The 19,677-nt window shown below is 40.4% G+C and overlaps 1 protein-coding gene across 2 annotated transcripts; it reads right to left on the bottom strand.

Moving 5' to 3' along the window:
* Positions 1 to 12,534: 12,534 nt before the first annotated feature.
* rab1a (RAB1A, member RAS oncogene family) lies at positions 12,535 to 19,493 on the bottom strand. 2 transcript variants are annotated; one of them, XM_014129441.2, is made up of 7 exons: positions 19,204 to 19,493; positions 18,891 to 18,977; positions 15,638 to 15,710; positions 15,397 to 15,492; positions 15,190 to 15,285; positions 14,963 to 15,094; positions 12,535 to 13,981 (listed from the first exon to the last, which is right to left on the bottom strand). In XM_014129441.2, the coding sequence occupies exons 2-7, from the start codon at positions 18,902 to 18,904 to the stop codon at positions 13,787 to 13,789; spliced, it is 606 nt and encodes a 201-aa protein (XP_013984916.1). In that variant the 5' UTR covers positions 18,905 to 18,977; positions 19,204 to 19,493; the 3' UTR covers positions 12,535 to 13,786. The 2 variants fall into 2 exon arrangements, with proteins under 2 accessions (XP_013984916.1, NP_001134795.1); NM_001141323.2 differs by lacking the exons at positions 14,963 to 15,094; positions 19,204 to 19,493 and having other exon boundaries at positions 12,653 to 12,776; positions 15,217 to 15,285; positions 18,891 to 19,133.
* Positions 19,494 to 19,677: the final 184 nt, after the last annotated feature.

The following is a 19,677-nucleotide window of genomic DNA, read 5'->3' as shown; positions in this document are numbered from 1 at the left end:
GTATACTGATGTGTATAGTGATGTGTATAGGGATGTTAATAGTGTATACTGATGTGTATAGTGTATATTGATGTGTATACTGATGTGTATAGTATATATTGATGTGTATACTGATGTGTATAGTGTATACTGATAAGAATAGTGATGTGTATAGTGATATGTGTAGTGTATAGTGATGTGTATAGTGTATATTGATGTGTATAGTATATTTTGGAGTGTATAGTGATGTATATAGTGATGTGTATAGTGTATGTTGATGTGTATTGTGATGTGTATATTGTTGTGTATAGTATATATTGATGTGCATAGTGATGTGTATATTGATGTGTATAGTGTATATTGATGTGTATACTGATGTGTATAGTGTATATTGATGTGAATATTGATGTGTATAGTGTATATTGATGTGTATATTGTATATTGAGCTGTATAATGTATATTGATGTGTATAGTGTATATTGATGTGTATAGTGTATTTTGATGTGTATATTGATGTGTATAGTGTTTAATGATGTGTATAGTATATATTGATGTGTATAGTGTAAATTGTTGTGTATATTGATATGTATATTGATGTGTATAGTATATAGTGTATATTGGTGGGTATAGTGTATATTCATGTGTATAGTGATGTGTGTAGTGTATATTGATGTATATATTGATATGTATATTGATGTGTATAGTGTTTAATGATGTGTATAGCATATATTGACGTGTATAGTGATGTGTAAATTGTTGTGTATATTGATATGTATATTGATGTGTATAGTATATAGTGTATATTGATGGGTATAGTGTATATTCATGTGTATAGTGATGTGTGTAGTGTATATTGATGTGTATATTGATGTGTATAGTGTATATTGATGTGTATATTGATGTGTATAGTGTATATTGATGTGTATAGTGTATATTGATGTGTATAGTGTATATTGATTTGTGTATTGATGTGTATAGTGTGTATTGATGTGTATAATGTATATTGATGTGTATACAGGGCTCATCTGTGAAAAAGACCTTGGCCTCAGCATGACTCCCTGTCAAAATAAAGGTTAAATAAATAAATGTTCATGTCAAATTATTACATCCGTAAGCAGAAGCGGTAACAGCTTCTCTTACTGTGCTTTTCAAAGGGCTATCATTCCTCCTCGCTTGAATAGTGTTGAAGGGAATAATTGAGGTAAGATAATATTCTGAGTACAAAATGACTCATAGATCATTCATTTACCAGATGAGATATAGACTCAGCTTTTCCATATTTCACACATATCAGCGTGTCTGTCACTGCCTTTCTGAGGGCAGGAAGAAATGGCCGTATCAAGGTGAAGGATTATCCAAGGAATATGACTGGATCCTGGTAAATGCATTAACAATAGAAGGTGATCCCGGGAAAAGGGAATGCCACATGAAAGCTTTACCGGAATCCAAGCCTCAGACTCTTGACGACTGCCTGGAGAAGTCCACAGCCTTTCTCCACAAAGGACAGGGTGGATGGTGTCCTTGAGACTGGTACTAAGTCACCCTGGGAGACTCAAAAGGACCAAGTTCTCTCTCTACTCTGCTTCTGTTTCTCCTGTTGAAATGGTTAATGCTTCAGTAGTAACGGTTTATTGTTGGTTGTGGAATAATATACAATGGTTGTGGGGCATTATGAAACCCTTTTGTCTATAGTTGATTTGAAGACTATATCCTTCTAGATGGATTGTGCTAGCTATGCATATTTCTTACCTAGTGATTCAACATTGTAGATTTGTAAATATGCCAGATGATAATTGTTTTATTGTTGATGACAGGGGTTGACCGTTCTTTCTTGATTTGTTTAATATATGTATACCTCTAAATGTCTCTCTTTCTCCATTACACACAAATCATCCCATAGTCAATTATACTATTTTTATTCTTAGGAGTTTAATTCATATAATATGGAGGGAACATTTATTCAAATAGACTAAATCTTTTTTTTTTTTACAAAACACTGAAGCACACAGAAGCATGCACATGGTCACCCCACTGATCTCTGCTTGTGGTCCTGTGGGTCACTGGGATCTCTCTGAGGGCCCTTGGCCTGTGGGTCACTGAGATCTCTCTGAGGGCCCTTGGCCTGTGGGTTACTGGGATCTCTCTGAGGGCCCTTGGCCTGTGGGTTACTGGGATCTCTCTGAGGGCCCTTGGCCTGTGGGTCACTAGAATGTCTCTGAGGGCCCTTGGCCTGTGAACTGGCTATTAGTGGGGCTTTAGCTCGATGGTTGCCATATGGTAATAAACTCCAGGCAGTCTCCAGTTACAGTAATTCTCTGTGATGTGGCGCCTTTGTCCTCGTGCTGTTTCCACAGTGCCTCATGAGGACGCTGGAATGAAAGTTTCCTGGACCTCGAGCGTTCCTGAGCCAGGTTCTCTGAGCCAGGTTCTATCAAAAGAATGGAAATAATGTTCCTGTTTCCAGGCAACAACCATCTCAACCTTCTGAGTCCATTCAGAGAGCTTTATAGACACTCAGAACAGATGAATGTCGTTTGAACCCATGTCAATTGATGAGTGTCATTCTTATGTGAACCACTCTGTTGTGGAGACAAGTACATCTTGGGCAGAAACGGACAGCTGCTAAACACATGCCTGACACTCAGGAAAAATTAAACACGATTACCACTGTGTATAACATTCCATCCCATTTAGTAGAGAAAGAATGTACATGGCACAGGGTCATTGTACAGCAGCGGGGGTGCATATTAACGGACAGTACGGTTTCCAATAGGACAAGACACAGGAAATATTTTCACACATGAAGGAATTGTCTGCTCTTGCACACAGCTTGGATAAGTTAGTGCCCTGCTTGTATAATAATCCACATTTTAGTGTCTTTTCAATAAAATAATTATTCCTAGTGGGTGATATTCTACCCAGAAGCAGGACTGGAGCCCACTGGTCCATGCTGATTATAATGAGCAGGGTTACTGGGACAGAGGGGCATAAATATACAACTGGAGATTTGGGAACCATTTTAGGGCTGCAAAGCAAGTATTTACAGACAGTTTTGGCAATCTAGGTAAGTAAACAATTTAGCCATTGACCTTAGTGTTTTCTGTTTCGAAATGTTTATGAGAGTATGTATGATTCATAGAATGTCACCTCCCACTGTGCTAAACCTGTGGTAAAATCTCTGTCCCCTGATCAGACAGTAAAACCTGACGTTGTTTCCCACTAAGGGGCGTCAGGGGAATGCACCAACAACCATATGGTGAAACAGCTACTGAACGAGCTGAATGGATTTGTTATGGGCATTTAAAATACTTTTTTGAGCAAAGGTCATGCTGGGAGCTGGAATACACATTACCGTGAGTGTGGTTTTAACAGCATAATGGGCTAAACTCACTACTATATTTCAGTGGAATATGAGGCCAAATAGGATGGAGAATGTAGAGATGGTTTTAGACAGACGTGACTGAAGACCCGAAACATTAAGATTCTAACAAAGAAAAATAACATGTGAATCGAACGTCAGTGTGCTCCTAACAGTTTAGCTTCCTCCACTGTCCCTGTCCCCATGCCGGGCTTCCTCCACTGCCCCTGTCCCCATGCCGGGCTCGAGACACACGTGACCGTCTTCCTTGACAACATACCAACGGTTTGAGCTATCGAAAAATCTCTCACCGCGGACATAGATTGAACGAACCATGTTGCTATGGAGCTGAAGGTGGCATCAGGAGCATGCAGTGTGTGAGCCAGGCGGTAGGTTGCAGATGGGTGCTATGCCATAGAAGAAGGGATCAGTTAGGGGGAAGAGGAGATTCAGGAAGAGGACGACACTGTGGATGCTCCAGGGCTGAGCTGATAGACGGGAGGCCCATGCTGTTACAGAAGGAGTGGCACAGCACTGGCCCCACCAAATGGCCTGAGGAGAGACCAAAAGCACACCAACATAGACAGATGTAACAGTGTGACAGAGAGAAAAACATTCCGATTCAAATTCAAAGATTGCATCCACATGTATTAGTCCTGTTCTTTTCACGGGACTTCCTAATGGGCCTAATAATAAAGGTATATTTTAACGGTAAAAATGTATGACCTTTTAATGTGGCATGAAATGAACACAATCAGCCTTGATGTTTTCATCTGATTGTCAAACAAATCACTTCAAAGAGTAAAGTAGGCTACCTGCGCATGTTCCTCCAGCATCCAAACAGTGCGCTGTGCACCTGTGATTTGAATTAACAGAACGAAACGTTACAAAACACCAAAAAATGTAATGACACACTTTTGTAGCGTGATTTAATTGACGCTTCTTGCTGACAGATTTACCTTTTTTGTACAAATTAAAGTCGGCACACCTGAAAAGAGGCTGAAATACAGATGCAAATACAGCTGTCTGTGTCTGTATCGGGCTCATTGGTGCGGGAAACTGAAGGCCAAGCTGAAAACATTTTGCAAGTTAGCTAGTGGCTGGACCCAGTTGATACAATGTTGAGTTCGCTAGTGATATCTCAAGACAGACAGAGAGAAAGGCAGACAGGCGGAGTAGATAGATGAATGCAATTGAAATAACCTAACCCAACTTTTACTGGTTTAAACCATGACAAAGAGGTGAGGGTGTTCTTTTCATTTGGAATAAGTTCTTATTTTGATCTGTTCCACTGTAGCAGTAAAACAATAATAATAAGAGACAGGCCAAAGAAGAGAGGAGCGATGAAGATGGCAGCGGTGGGTCCTGTGCAGGGTACTAGCATGGCAGCATACAGGCCCGGAACACCATCTCCTCAGTCAGTGGGGCCACCACCTGGTTCCTCAGCCACACCAGGTCCCCCGCACACACTGCCCAGGACCTGGGGTCTGTAGCAGGGTGAATATCGTCAAACACATGCACTCATGCGCATGTCAACACCCACCCACACTGCACAGACTCCCTCACACCAGGCCAACTCTTGGGGATATACACACCAACACTAGCAGGAGCATGCACACAGACATATTGACACTTATACATGGTTGATATAACTCACAAGGCTTGACGTCATTTCTGTGGGGTTATCCATAGCTGACTGGGCCAGGGGACCAAGAAAAGACAGCTGAGAGAAGAGTTAGAAGGATGAACTTGGAAGTGACCACAACATTTGATCAGTGCATAATTGAATAGCAGTATACCAGTAAGATACCAGTAACATCCAAGTAAGATACCAGTAACATCCAAGTGAGATACCAGTAACATCCAAGTAAGATACCAGTAACATCCAAGTAAGATACCAGTAACATACGAGTAAGATACCAGTAACATCCAAGTAAGATACCAGTAACATCCGAGTAAGATACCAGTAACATCCGAGTAAGATACCAGTAACATCCATGTAAGATACCAGTAACATACGAGTAAGATACCAGTAACATCCAAGTAAGATTCCAGTAACATCCAAGTAAGATACCAGTAACATACGAGTAAGATACCAGTAACATACCAGTAAGATACCAATAACATACCAGTAAGATACCAGTAACATCCAAGTAAGATACCAGTAACATCCAGGTAAGATACCAGTAACAAACTAGCAAAATACCAGTAACATCCAAGTAAGATACCAGTAACATACCAGTAAGATACCAGTAACATCCAAGTAAGATACCAGTAACATCCAAGTAAGATACCAGTAACATACTAGTAAGATACCAGCAACATACCAGTAAGATACCAGTAACATACGAGTAAGATACCAGTAACATACGAGTAAGATACCAATAACATACCAGTAAGATACCAGTAACATCCAAGTAAGATACCAGTAACATCCAAGTAAGATACCAGTAACATCCAAGTAAGATACCAGTAACATCCAAGTAAGATACCAGTAACATCCAGGTAAGATACCAGTAACAAACTAGCAAAATACCAGTAACATCCAAGTAAGATACCAGTAACATACCAGTAAGATACCAGTAACATCCAAGTAAGATACCAGTAACATCCAGGTAAGATACCAGTAACAAACTAGCAAAATACCAGTAACATCCAAGTAAGATACCAGTAACATACCAGTAAGATACCACTAACATACGAGTAAGATACCAGTAACATCCAAGTAAGATACCAGTAACATCCAAGTAAGATACCAGTAACATCCAAGTAAGATACCAGTAACATCCAGGTAAGATACCAGTAACAAACTAGCAAAATACCAGTAACATCCAAGTAAGATACCAGTAACATACCAGTAAGATACCAGTAACATCCAAGTAAGATACCAGTAACATACAAGTAAGATACCAGTAACATCCAGGTGAGATACCAGTAACATCCAAGTAAGATACCAGTAAGATACGAGTAAGATACCAGTAACATCCAAGTAAGATACCAGTAACATACTAGTAAGACACCAGTAACATACCAGTAAGATACGAGTAAGATACCAGTAACATACCAGTAAGATACCAATAACATACGATTAAGATACCAGTAACATCCAAGTAAGATACCAGTAACATACGAGTAAGATACCAGTAACATCCAAGTAAGATACCAGTAACATCCAAGTAAGATAGCAGTAACATACTAGTAAGATACCAGCAACATACCAGTAACATACCAGTAACATCCAAGTAAGATACCAGTAACATCCAAGTAAGATACCAGTAACATCCAAGTAAGATAGCAGTAACATACTAGTAAGATACCAGCAACATACCAGTAACATACCAGTAACATCCAAGTAAGATACCAGTAAGATACGAGTAAGATACCAGTAACATCCAAGTAAGATACCAGTAACATACTAGTAAGACACCAGTAACATACCAGTAAGATACGAGTAAGATACCAGTAACATACCAGTAAGATACCAATAACATACGATTAAGATACCAGTAACATCCAAGTAAGATACCAGTAAGATACCAGTAAGATACCAGTAACATCCAAGTAAGATACCAGTAACATCCAAGTAAGATAGCAGTAACATACTAGTAAGATACCAGCAACATACCAGTAAGATACCAGTAACATACAAGTAAGATACCAGTAACATCCAGGTGAGATACCAGTAACATACTAGTAAGATACCAGTAACATCCAAGTAAGATACCAGTAACATACAAGTAAGATACCAGTAACATCCGAGTAAGATACCAGTAACATCCAAGTAAGATACCATTAACATACTAGTAAGACACCAGTAACATACCAGTAAGATACGAGTAAGATACCAGTAACATCCAAGTAAGATACCAGTAACATACTAGTAAAATAGCAGTAACATACTACTAAGATACCAGTAACATACCAGTAAGATACCAATAACATACGATTAAGATACCAGTAACATCCAAGTAAGATACCAGTAACATACGAGTAAGATACCAGTAACATACCAGTAAGATACCAGTAACATACGAGGAAGATACCAGTAACAATCAAGTAAGATAACAGTAACACAACAGTAAAATAGCAGTAACATACCAGTAAGATACCAGTAACATAAGAGTAAGATATCAGTAACATCTGAGTAAGATACCAGTAACATCCAAGTAAGATACCAGTAACATCCGAGTAAGATACCAGTAACATACGAGTAAGATACCAGTAACATCCAAGTAAGATACCAGTAACATACTAGTAAAATAGCAGTAACATACCAGTAAGATACCAGTAACATACCAGTAAGATACCACTAACATACGACTAAGATACCAGTAACATCCAAGTAAGATACCAGTAACATACGAGTAAGATACCAGTAACATACCAGTAAGATACCAGTAACATACGAGGAAGATACCAGTAACATTCAAGTAAGATACCAGTAACACAACAGTAAAATAGCAGTAACATACCAGTAAGATACCAGTAATATACTAGTAAAATAGCAGTAACATACCAGTAAGATACCAGTAACATACTAGTAAAATAGCAGTAACATACCAGTAAGATACCACTAACATCCAAGTAAGATACCAGTAACATACTAGTAAAATAGCAGTAACATACCAGTAAGATACCAGTAACATACGAGTAAGATACCAGTAACATACGAGTAAGATACCAATAACATACGAGTAAGATACCAGTAACATCCAAGTAAGATACCAGTAACATATGAGTAAGATACCAGTAACATACTAGTAAGATACCAGTAACATCCAAGTAAGATACCAGTAACATACTAGTAAGATACCAGTAAGATACCAGTAACATCCAAGTAAGATACCAGTAACGTACTCATAAGATACCAGTAACATCCAAGTAAGATAGCAGTAACATACTAGTAAGTTATCAGTAACATCCAAGTAAGATATCAGTAACATACTAGTAACATACCAATAAGATACCAGTAACATACGAGTAAGATACCAGTAACATACTAGTAAGATACCAGTAACATACCAGTAATATACAAGCAACATTCTAAGTAAGATACCAGTAATGTACCAGTAACATAGCAGTCAATACCAGTAAGTTACCAGTCCAGCTGATTTTTGTTTCAGATTTAAATAATTGTGTTTGACATAGTAGATTTTTTCACACTCATATTTAGAGTGTCATATTTAGAGTGTGTGTGTGTGTGTGTGTGTGGGGGGGGGGGGGGTCTAATGTAAAACAGGTCCACTACCATGGTGAGAATGAGGGGTAACGTGGCAGCTGGCACAAAGCCCTCCAGTCGTTTGCCCATTACATTCCACAGGGAGGGGCCCAGCTTAAGGGGGAGAGAAGACAATATGAATAGAAATATAGCCTTCAATAAGCCTACTGTACTAATTTCCCACCGACCCAGAAATTTCTGACTCAACTCAGGTTAAGTAGGAGTCTTACACATAGATCTGCACACAGACTACACAATTGTAGAGCAGGCTACATAAACAATTATCAATGACTTAATTGCAACTTTGAAAAACATGATGGATGTTGAGGTTTGGTTCTCCTATCTTTGCAATTTACCGTGATGCCCACCCAGTCTGCCCATGCTTTCAAGACAGGAGGTGACAGAGCAGAGACCACCAACACAGTGGTGAAACGCCTTTTAATCACACTGGGACTATCCCTATGTACACACACACACAGGCCGTTAAGCAAATCATTTGCTTTGCTATAGCACTAGTACACAACATTACACTATTGACAGACTGCTGTGTGGACTGGGACTGCTGTGTCCCAGTATAAACTCCCGACATAAGAACAGGCAAGAAGTAAACATGATAGAATGGACACCCTGCACACTCCATCCAGCGTCAACAAACTATCCTTATTATCCAACTGGCATACTTGTGTTGAAATCATGCTGTTTTCAAGTCTTCCCCTGCCATGCGAAGGGGAAGGCCTACGAGAGCTAGAAGGTAAATTGTCTTGATAAACTCTCTAATGTCAGATGGTGTACAGCTCAAGAGGATTATCAGTAGGCTATAATAGCTTCAGAATAGCTCGTCCAGGTTCTGTATTTTGTGCTAACTCTGACCTCTGCTGGTCATTATACATATCACATTCACTTTCAATAGAAATGATAGGGTCTGAAAGATCTACTAAACCGATATATAGAGTCAACACAATACTCATAATGGTAATAATAACAATATACTTTATGACTATGGACTGCCATGTCTTCTGGGCGTTAAAAACACGTTAAATTGTGCACAGCAAAGAATAAATAACTAGCAAAGGCCAAATGATTGAATTAGTGGATAGAAATCAGTTATTTGTAGTTTTAAGGAGAGATGTTGATTAGTTAGTACACTACAGGACCAAAAGTATGTGGACACTTGATCGTCTAACATCTCATTCCAAAATCATGGTCATTAATATGGAGTTGGTCCCCCCTTTGCTGCTATAACTCCCGAGTGGCGCAGCAGTCTAACACACTGCAACTCAGTGCTAGAAGTGTCACTACAGACCCTGGTTTGATTCCAGGCTGTATCACAACTGGCTGTGATTGTGAGTCCCATAGAGTGGTGCACAATTGACCCAGTGTGGTTAGGGTTTGGCCGTGGTAGGCTGTCATTGTAAATAAGAATTTGGAACATTGCTGCTGGGACTTGCTTCCATTCAGCCACAAGAGCATTACTGAGGTTGGGCGATTAGGCCTGGCTCGTAGTTGGCGTTCCAATTCATCCCAAAGGTGTTTGATGGGGTTGAGGTCATGGCTCTGTGCAGGCCAGTCTAGTTTTTCCACACCGATCTTGACTAACCATTTCTGTATGAACCCCACTTTGTGCACGGGGGCATTGTCATGCTGAAACAGGAAAGGGCCTTCCCCAAACTGTTGCCACAACGTTGGAAGCACAGAATCATCTAGAATGTAATTGTATGCTGTAGCATTAAGATTGCCCTTCACTTGAACTAAGGGGCCTAGCCCGAGCATGAAAAACAGCCCCAAACCATTATTCCTCCACCACCAAACTTTACAGTTGGCACTATACATTGTGGAAAGTAGCGTTCTCCTGGCATCCTCCTAACCCAGATTCGTCCGTCGGACTGCCAGATGGTAAAGCGTGATTCATCACTCCAGAGAATGCTTTTCCACTGCTCCAGATTCCAATGGCGGCGAGCTTTACACCACTCCAGCCGACACTTGGCATTACGAATGGTGATTTTAGGCTTGTGTGAGGCTGCTCAGGCCATGGAAACCCATTTCATGAAGCTCCCGACGAACAGTTATTGTTCTGACGTTGCTTCAAGGTGCAGTTTGGAACTCGGTAGTGTGTTGCAACCGAGGACAGATGATTTTTACATGCCACGCGCCTCAGCACTCGGCTGTCCCATTCTGTGAGCTTGTGTGACCTACCACATCGCGGCTGAGCCGTTGTTGCTCCTAGATGTTTCCACTTCACAATATCAGCACTTACAGTTGACCGGGGAAGCTCTATCAGGGCAGAAATGTGACAAACTGACTTGTTGAAAAGGTGGCATCCTATGACAGTGCCATATTGATAGTTACAGAGTGCTTCAGTACAGGCCATTCTACTGTCAATGTTTGTATATGGAGATTGCATGGCTGGGTGCTCGATTTTATACACCTGACAGCAATGGGTGTGGCTGAAATAGCCGAATCTACTAATATGAACGGTATCCACATACTTTTAGTGTATAGATTACGGAAGCCTGATCGTTCCGCTAACAAATAGATTTTACTCAATGAAAAACTCTGCTTCCTTCCCCTGGTGTTGCTTACCATCCAACGGCAAATAACAACTTTATCAAAAAGGCAAAGAATATCATTGGTGATGCTTAAAGGCATGTGGAATTCCCAGCCAGACCCAGTTCTACAGTATTTATTCAGGACAGCAAAAGTTTGTCTTGTTGTAATCCCCATACTAATTTGAGATGCTGGTGTTATCTCTTCGGTCCTCTGTCTCTCTTTCCCTCTATAATGATCATTAGCATAGACATCTGCAATTAAAGTTGGAGCAAACAGTCAAACATGAAAACGATACAATCAAACAAAGCCTAACTGGGGTAGGCTACGTGTGCCATACTCTCCAAACAAATGTATTTCAACACATACCAAACTCTAACCTTCCTTTAATGCTGGATCATGGAGACTAATGGCATGGTTGAGCTAGTACCAGGGCCGGTTCCAGGCATAAGCGACATGTGGTTGCTTAGGGCCCCCACGACCAAATATATATTTTTAAATCAGGAACTCAGTCGGGGTCTCAATTTACTTTTGAGAGTAACAATAGTAGAAAACACCAGGTGAAATGTCAAAATTTGGTTGTGCATCATTACTTTTTCTCTTGTTATGTCTCTCACTGACAGTCAATCAATTAGCCATGCCAGCTAACAATTGTTAGATTGGTAGTTAGTCTAGCCAGCTATCTAAACTTGTAGTAATCATGACTAAATACTGACCGGGCACGTGTGCAGGGACCCTGACCTCCAGGGGGCCCCCATTGATTTTGTTAGTCATTCTCACTCAGACCATATTAACATGGCATGTCATTACAAAATGTGTAGAATGACAGGAAATTCGCTTTGAAACTGCAAAAATCTCTCTCCACCCCATGGCAAAATATGTAGAATAGCAGAAAACGTGCTTTAAAACTGCAACATTTTCTCGAAGTCCCATGGCAAAATATGTAGAACGACAGAAAATGAACTTTAATAAGTACAATTTTCTCTTCACTGTAAGAGGGGGGCCCTATATTGTTTTGCTGCAAGGTGGCAAACTATTAAGTGCAGTACTTTGGACCAGGGCCCTATAGGCGACAGGTAGCCTAGCGGTTAGGAGCGTCGGTCCAGTAACCGAAAAGTTGCTTGTTGGAATTCCTGAACCGACTAAGTGAATAATCTGTCAATGTGCCATTGAGTAAGGCACGTAACCCTAATTGCTGTGCTGAACAATGGGCAGTTCAATACCTCTGTCAAATAAATCTGTTATGTGTGTATTTGATCTGGATAAGAGCGTCTGCTAGAGCCGCCCCTGGCTAGTACTATAATAATGAGGTATGTTCTCTGACACCAACCAGAGGTTGCCCATATAGTATATTATAGGGAACATGTAAAGCTGTGATGGTACAGCAGCATTCTGAATTGATGTGAGGTCAAATGATATGCTCAAGTATTGGACATGCCTTAAATCCTTCTGTTTATAGCCAGTTTCCACTCCAGAAAGAACCAAATGCTGTCAGCCTTTGGTTATGCACTCAATCATTAGGTAACAACAACAACAACAACAACAACATAATTGATTACACACATTCTAGTTTAGAAAACAGAGAATCAAAAACAGACACAGTAATAACATCACAGTAATAAAACCACCATGTAATAATAGTATCATTTAGCAATGATTAAATCAGACATTAAAGATGTGGACACCATGATTGCAGGTTTCCATTTACCACGTGGTCACCAGGTTGCGAAAATTGTTTTACTTCACCATGTCCTCTCCTTTTCCTCAACAGCAGCCCTATTTCTACCTATATAGTGTTTGTGCGCACGGGCCCAATGATGTCTAAATCTGATTTCGGACAGAAAGATGATACAAATTGACTTTGTCCATAAAGGACTGCCTTATTTGTCACAATGAGTCTCTTATTTCACATTGTCACCATCAACAGTCAGCAGTGTGACCAGGAACCATGAAGGTTACAAAGGATATTATAAACTGGGTAGTTCGAGCCCTGAATGCTGATTGGCTGATAGCCGTGGTATATCAGAACATATACCATGGGTATGCCAAAACATGTATTTTTACTGCTCTAAATACATTGGTAACCAGTTTATAATAGCAGTAAGACACCTCTGGTGTTTTTGATTTATGGCCAATATACCATGGCTGAGCGCTGTGTCCAGGCACTCCGCGTTGCCTCGTGCATAAGAACAGCCCTTAGCCGTGGTATATTGTCCATATACTACACCTCCCCGGGCCTTATTACTTAAGTAATATAGTCAACCATAGTTGAAAGAACATCCATGATTTCTTTCAATCACACTATATATGTGTGTGTGTGTGTGTGTGTGTGTGTTTGTGTGTTAAAAAAAATGTCTGTGATTCATATAATGAGACAGAAAGTGCTGGATTAGTTACAATGATCAGTTATGCCTTACAATGCCAACCACATTTTTTTAAATTAAGATATTTTCACTTCTGTGCATATCGGTGAAAAAAATAGAAAAAAAGGAGTGGACTATTCCTTCGGCACAAAACTTTCTTACTCACTCACTCACGGGCATTGGTCAAGAGGTAAAAAATGTCAGTCAGTTCTTGAAGATCCCACCACCATATTTTCCTGTTCTGTCAGAAGCACCCCAAATTCAACCCAATACTGTTACTTTACTCATGGGCCTCTGGGGGTGAGAGGAGAGGGCAGGACAGTCCTAACAGCATCCTCCCCCAGTCTGCCTCACTGGGGTGCTATCAATCTTCAGGTTGTGCTTCTCTCCTCCTGCCGTGGCCCCGGGCCCCATGCGCTTCTTAATCTCAGCTGCCATGGTCATGAAGGATTGCTCCACGTTAGTTGCGTCCTTCGCACTGGTCTCCAGGAAGGGGATGGATAGGGAGTCAGCAAATTCCTGTTTGAGGAGAGAGACAGGTCAATCACCAGTCTGACTGCAGTAGTAGGGTGCTTCCATTGCAAGTAATACAGTGTGTCCCAAGGGTTGATAATGGAGCATGTCGACCAGGGCATAAAATGAACACCCGTCAAATGCAGGTAGATTTAGGTATTGGCGGGTAGGAATGTCTATTTCCCCAGCCATGCTGACGAGTGGTCAATTTGCAGGGTTCTGCAATGCGATTGTTACATTCACAAATAAAAAAGTGTGAAAAGTCAAGTATGAAAAATGCCCGCAGTAGCTGTTTTCAAAGTATTTCTGCATTTTGTTTTATAGCTGCTAATTGGGAAAATAAATAAGAATCCTATACCCCTCACGCAGCAACATTGCCTTGCAGGGGAGCTGTGCAGACACTGAGTGAAGTGCTGATAGATTCATTTTGAGGCGCTGTGCACAGGCATAAAAGCTGGTCTAATTTATCCCAAAAAATCTACAAAGTGAGACTTAGTCCTCAAGCTTGTTTGTTTTTCAATGTTAGTTTGATTCTGCTGCTTCAACTGATAGCGAAGACACACTCTAGTCAGATCCAAAATCTCACAGACACACGACACTACTCAGGTGGCCCTGTTACCACGGTAAAGTCCCGCCCTTAAAGGTGCAGATAAAAATTGAGTCTGATATTTTGATTTAAAAGACTCACGTCACAAAAAATGAAATGAAATTTAGCAATATACCATATCACTTACATTTCTTGTTTTAGAAACATTACAAAGCATGGTGATCTGTTTTTTTGTGTGTTTATGGCCCCCAAAAAATTGACTGGTGAAACAATTTGAGTGGCTGGTATATTTTTTTCATTTTCCGTGCCACAGTGGCTGGTAGACAAAAAGTACATTTTAGGCCCTAATGTAAACTACAACAAACTAAGGCTACAGAGTATAATACACCCAAATACTGTGATTAATCTGTATGAGAGTCCACGTTTTTTTGAGGACTCACCTTGGCTGTCGTGTAGTCTACTACCTTCTTGGTGGTGAGGTCACACTTGTTACCCACCAGCAACTTGTTGACATTCTCGCTGGCATAGCGGCCAATCTCCTGCAGCCACTGCTTTATATTGTTGTAAGACTCCTAGAAAGAGAAAATACCTCAGTTACGTGTTGTCAATAAATGCAGGTTGACTCATAGATGTTAATTCATCTTCTTTGTGGAGGGGCGTCACTAACCTGATCTGTTACATCATAGACAATGATGATACCATGGGCTCCTCTGTAATAGCTGGAGGTGATGGTGCGAAACCGCTCCTGACCAGCGGTGTCCCACTAAAGACAATAAATATATATATATATGTTAGTTAACACACTACATGGTTGAAAGCATGTACTGCAATTAAACTTCCCAGGACAGCTGCCAGAGCTGCAGACTCAACTCACAATCTGTAGTTTGATGGTCCTGCCATCCAATTCAATAGTTCGGATTTTGAAGTCCACGCCGATGGTGCTTATGAAACTTTCCGTGTAGGTGTCATCCTGAAATGCATAATAAAAAATTAAAAACACATAGCTTTAATCAACAAATGGACACACAAATGGACACACATTATCCATCCAAACGTTGATGTAAAGCTGAACACTGATCAAAATGCCAGTAACACTGAACACTGATAGTTCTTACCGCAAATCGAAGCAGGAGGCAAGACTTGCCCACCCCTGAATCACCAATCAGAAGCAGCTTGAACAGGTAGTCACTAGGGGGAAACCAGGTTAGGGAACATTAAATAACAGACTAACAAATCGATTCTATCAAGCCCCCAGCATTGACTTTCATCTGGGTCTCTGGGGAGTTAGGCTAAGTTCATATGCAATGCTGTCATTTCCATCTGAAATTAGCTATGTTATTATAGCTACAGTTGCAAGGGTGTGCAAAGAAATGTCAAAGAGGAAAATGTAAATTATAAACTTGGTGGGTTGAGCCCTGAATGCTGATTGGCTGACAGCCGTGGTATGTCAGACCTTATCCAACGGGTGGGTCTAATCCTGAATGCTGATTGGTTAAAAGAGCATTCCAGCCGGTGTCTATTCCACAAGTTACTACCGGCTAAATCTATGACGTTAAAATGCCTATTTACTCTGTTCTATCTGACAGCGCAATCCACTGTCTCATCAGCCCAGGCAGGGAAGTTATAAACTTGATCTACACCATAAAAAGCATCTAGACATTATCTCACACTATCTCACACTTCTTTTAGACTAACATTTAGTTTTCAACAGCTGAGATTTGTATAAACCTTGCTGTCAGTCTCTCTGACATTTACAACATTGTTTCAATATTCAAAATCGATCTCCAACTGTCCCACAGTACTGAACCTGTAGGGGTCGGGAGTCGGGACAAGAGAGGCAGGCAGCATTTCTCAGCCAGTCAAAATCATGAATCAGCTGGCATCATTTTTATGGATATATACAAAGTAATGTCAATTGAAACAAGGTCAATCGAAACGAAGTGCAGTTAGTTTGCAGTGTTTCCAGCTTCAGTTTGAGGTGATTGTGTTAGCTGTGTTGTTGGCTAGCTCCTCTGAACAACAGTGTCCTAACGAGAGAGCACATTTTCTATGCCAGGCGAAATTGTGCCTCATTAGGTCATTGTTATAGATGTATCCAAATAAATGTCACTAGAAAACAGCTTAAACAAATGCAGCTACTGTTGTTATTCTGTCTGCACTGTTTGACGTGACTAAGTTAGCAGTAGTTGTCTAGATAGCAAGGGATAAGAACGTTGCCAGCCAATACGGCAATGTAACATTTAGAATGAACGACTGGGTCGCGTCCATAGATACAGAACAAAAAGACTGAACGACTGGGTCGCAGCTCTGGCAACCGAACCAATAGAACGAACGACCAGCCGGCTTGGTAACAACCCTAGATTTGTTTCAGGACTACACCTTGTGGAAGGATGAAATAGTATGAATAAATTCATCAAATGAACATCAATCATTATTTGAATATGTTGGAAACCCCTTGTATAAAAGTGATAATACCCGCGAAGCCGGGGTTTGGAGGATATATTGGTCCCATCACCGGCTTCGAGGGCATTATCACTTAATTATAAACTGGGTGTTAGAGCCCTGAATGCTGATTGGCTGACAGCCGTGGTATATCAGACCGTATACCACTGGAATGACAAAATATTTATTTTTACTCTTCTAATCATACTGATAACCAGTTTATAATAGCAATTCGTCGTGCCTAAGAACAGCCCTTAGCCATGGGGGCTATATTGGCCATATACCACACCCCCTCGTGTCTTATTGCTTAAGTATACCACGGGTATGACAAAACATGTATTTTTACTGCTCTAATTGCGTTGGTAACCTGAGTGGCGCAGCGGACTAAGGCACTGCATCTCAGTGCAAGAGTCTTCACTACAGACCCTGGTTCGATTCCAGGCTGTATCACATCCGGCCGTGATTGGAAGTCCCATAGGGCGGCGCACAATTGGCCCAGCGCCATCTGCGTTTTGCCTGGGTAAGCAATCATTGTAAATAAGAATTTGTTCTTAACTGACTTGCCTGGTTGAATAAAGGTTAAATAGAAAAAACTAATAATAATAAAATAGCAATAAGGCACCTCGCAGGTTTGTGATATATGGCCAATATACCAAGATGCAAAGTGGAGTGCCTGGATACCTTACATGCTGACCAGACCGGTCACATCGCAAAATACATTTTGAAATCCATGTTATTCAATTATTGCACCCACACTGCTCACGCCCGCCAACGAGTGTCTGTGTTGCCAAGGGCTAAAATAGAAGTCATTCCTATTTCTGACGCAGATCACGCTGCAAGTCCTGCCTCTCCCATCGCCTCATTGGTTTATAGAAGCAGGTATCCATGTGCCATCTCCTCATTGGTTATACCCACGTGGGTGATTGAAAGACTAACTGTTTTGCCGGTTGTCTGGTAATACTATGAAAGTGTAGATGCCAATCACCATATAAGTTCAAAGATGAAAAAGCCTGGAATGAGGAGAGATGACTAGAAATGATTCGGTTGGCCGTTTTATGTGTGGATTAATTGTCGGAGAAGAGGACCTTGTGCATTTCAGGTAAAATAACAACTCAATGTTTATATCCCAGGACAAATTTGCTAGCAACAGCAAGCTAGCTAAATATGACAAATTAGCTAGGAAGTGCAAGCTAACTAGCTAAATTGCCATACATGTTTAATGCTTTTCGACCTGTCCCCAAATTAATGTCATTGGTTCAGAGTTTGTTTTGATATTTTAACCTGCGTGTCGTGATCGCGTTTGGTGTAGGGGGACAAAATACATTTATGCACGATAGCGCACCCGGTTTGGGTTCCGTGTTAGCCGTGGTTTATTGGCCATATATACACACACCTCCTCGTGCATTATTGCTTAAATATAGAACTTAGCAAGAGACGCATAGTTCATCCAACTAACTAGATCAACAATCTTATATATTGTTTTGTCAGCATAGCTTTTGCTATGATCATGACATTGTACCAAAACAACCCGATATGGCAGATGTTCGGCACAAAACAGAGCGAGCTAGTACGTAAACAAAAGATGACGCAGCGATTTGTGATTTAACTATCAACAAGCAAACAGTAGCTAGTTAGCTAGCTACATTTGTATTCACTCAGAAAAAATTATTTTTTTTGTGTGCTGTTAGCTACTGTAACTAGCTATGTATTTAAGGTCTCTTGTTTTACTTGTGTATTTTGTTTTGCGGTAGACGTGTTTGATGTACTGTAGTGATGTCAATTGTTAATTTGTATAACGAATATTTGTACCTGATATTTGTAATTTGTACTTGGTATAAAACATTTTTAAATGCTTGTTACATCATCCGGTGTTATTAGATATGGAGCTAACAAAATCAACACCTAAACATCACCAACTTTACTCACTATTCAGGATTCATGGTGTCCGAAATCTGTGTTTTCTTGGCCCTTGTCTGGGTCACACACTCATCTTCTTGGTAGCTAGCTGCGTTGCTATCGTAGTAGGAAAGAAGACTTGTTGTTGTAGTTAGCTAACGTTATTGTACAGTAAATAGCTTAGCTAACGTTAGCTTACCAAACAACGTTTGGCAAATGGTTCTGCAATTTCACGAGCCAAAATGTTTTGTATAGCGTGTTGGTTAGGTAAGTAACTTAAGTGTTCGGTGACTAACCTATTTAGCTAGAATTAGTGTTGCTAGGTAAACATAGCTTTGTTTACCTTGTTGTTCTCGCTTTACTTGTTGCTTACTTGTCATCATCCCTAGCCTTTTGCGCATGTCAGTGAGTGATGACGTTAAATCGTTTTCCTACACAGATTGGAAATGTAGTTTAGCCAAAGCCCTTCTGAACGTCCTTCTTTTCCCCATCGCAGTTAAGCCAAAACCACGCCCCGTTATTCAGAGGGGCGTTCTAAAACGCTTTGAGCGCTCTCCAAGTCCGGAAGTGAATATCACGTAGCGCGAAATTTCAGTCACTGATTAATAATATTTGCCCATGTTTCAAGATTGAAAAATACAATAACATAATGTCGTGGACCGAGCTAGCCATTAACGCTCAAAGACAGATTCACAATGACTGTAGCATAGCGTATTCGACTGAATGATTAGCTAATAAATATTTGAAAAAATTATGAATAAGCATATGATTTGACCTGATAATAGACTACTAATGATAATATATCAATTTAAAATAC

This window comes from Salmo salar, chromosome ssa11, assembly GCF_905237065.1.
Source record: "Salmo salar chromosome ssa11, Ssal_v3.1, whole genome shotgun sequence".
NCBI classification, from domain to species: Eukaryota; Metazoa; Chordata; class Actinopteri; order Salmoniformes; family Salmonidae; genus Salmo; species Salmo salar.
The sequence above is the reverse complement of the archived record's forward strand: the minus strand, read 5'-3'. Positions and strand labels throughout refer to the sequence as shown.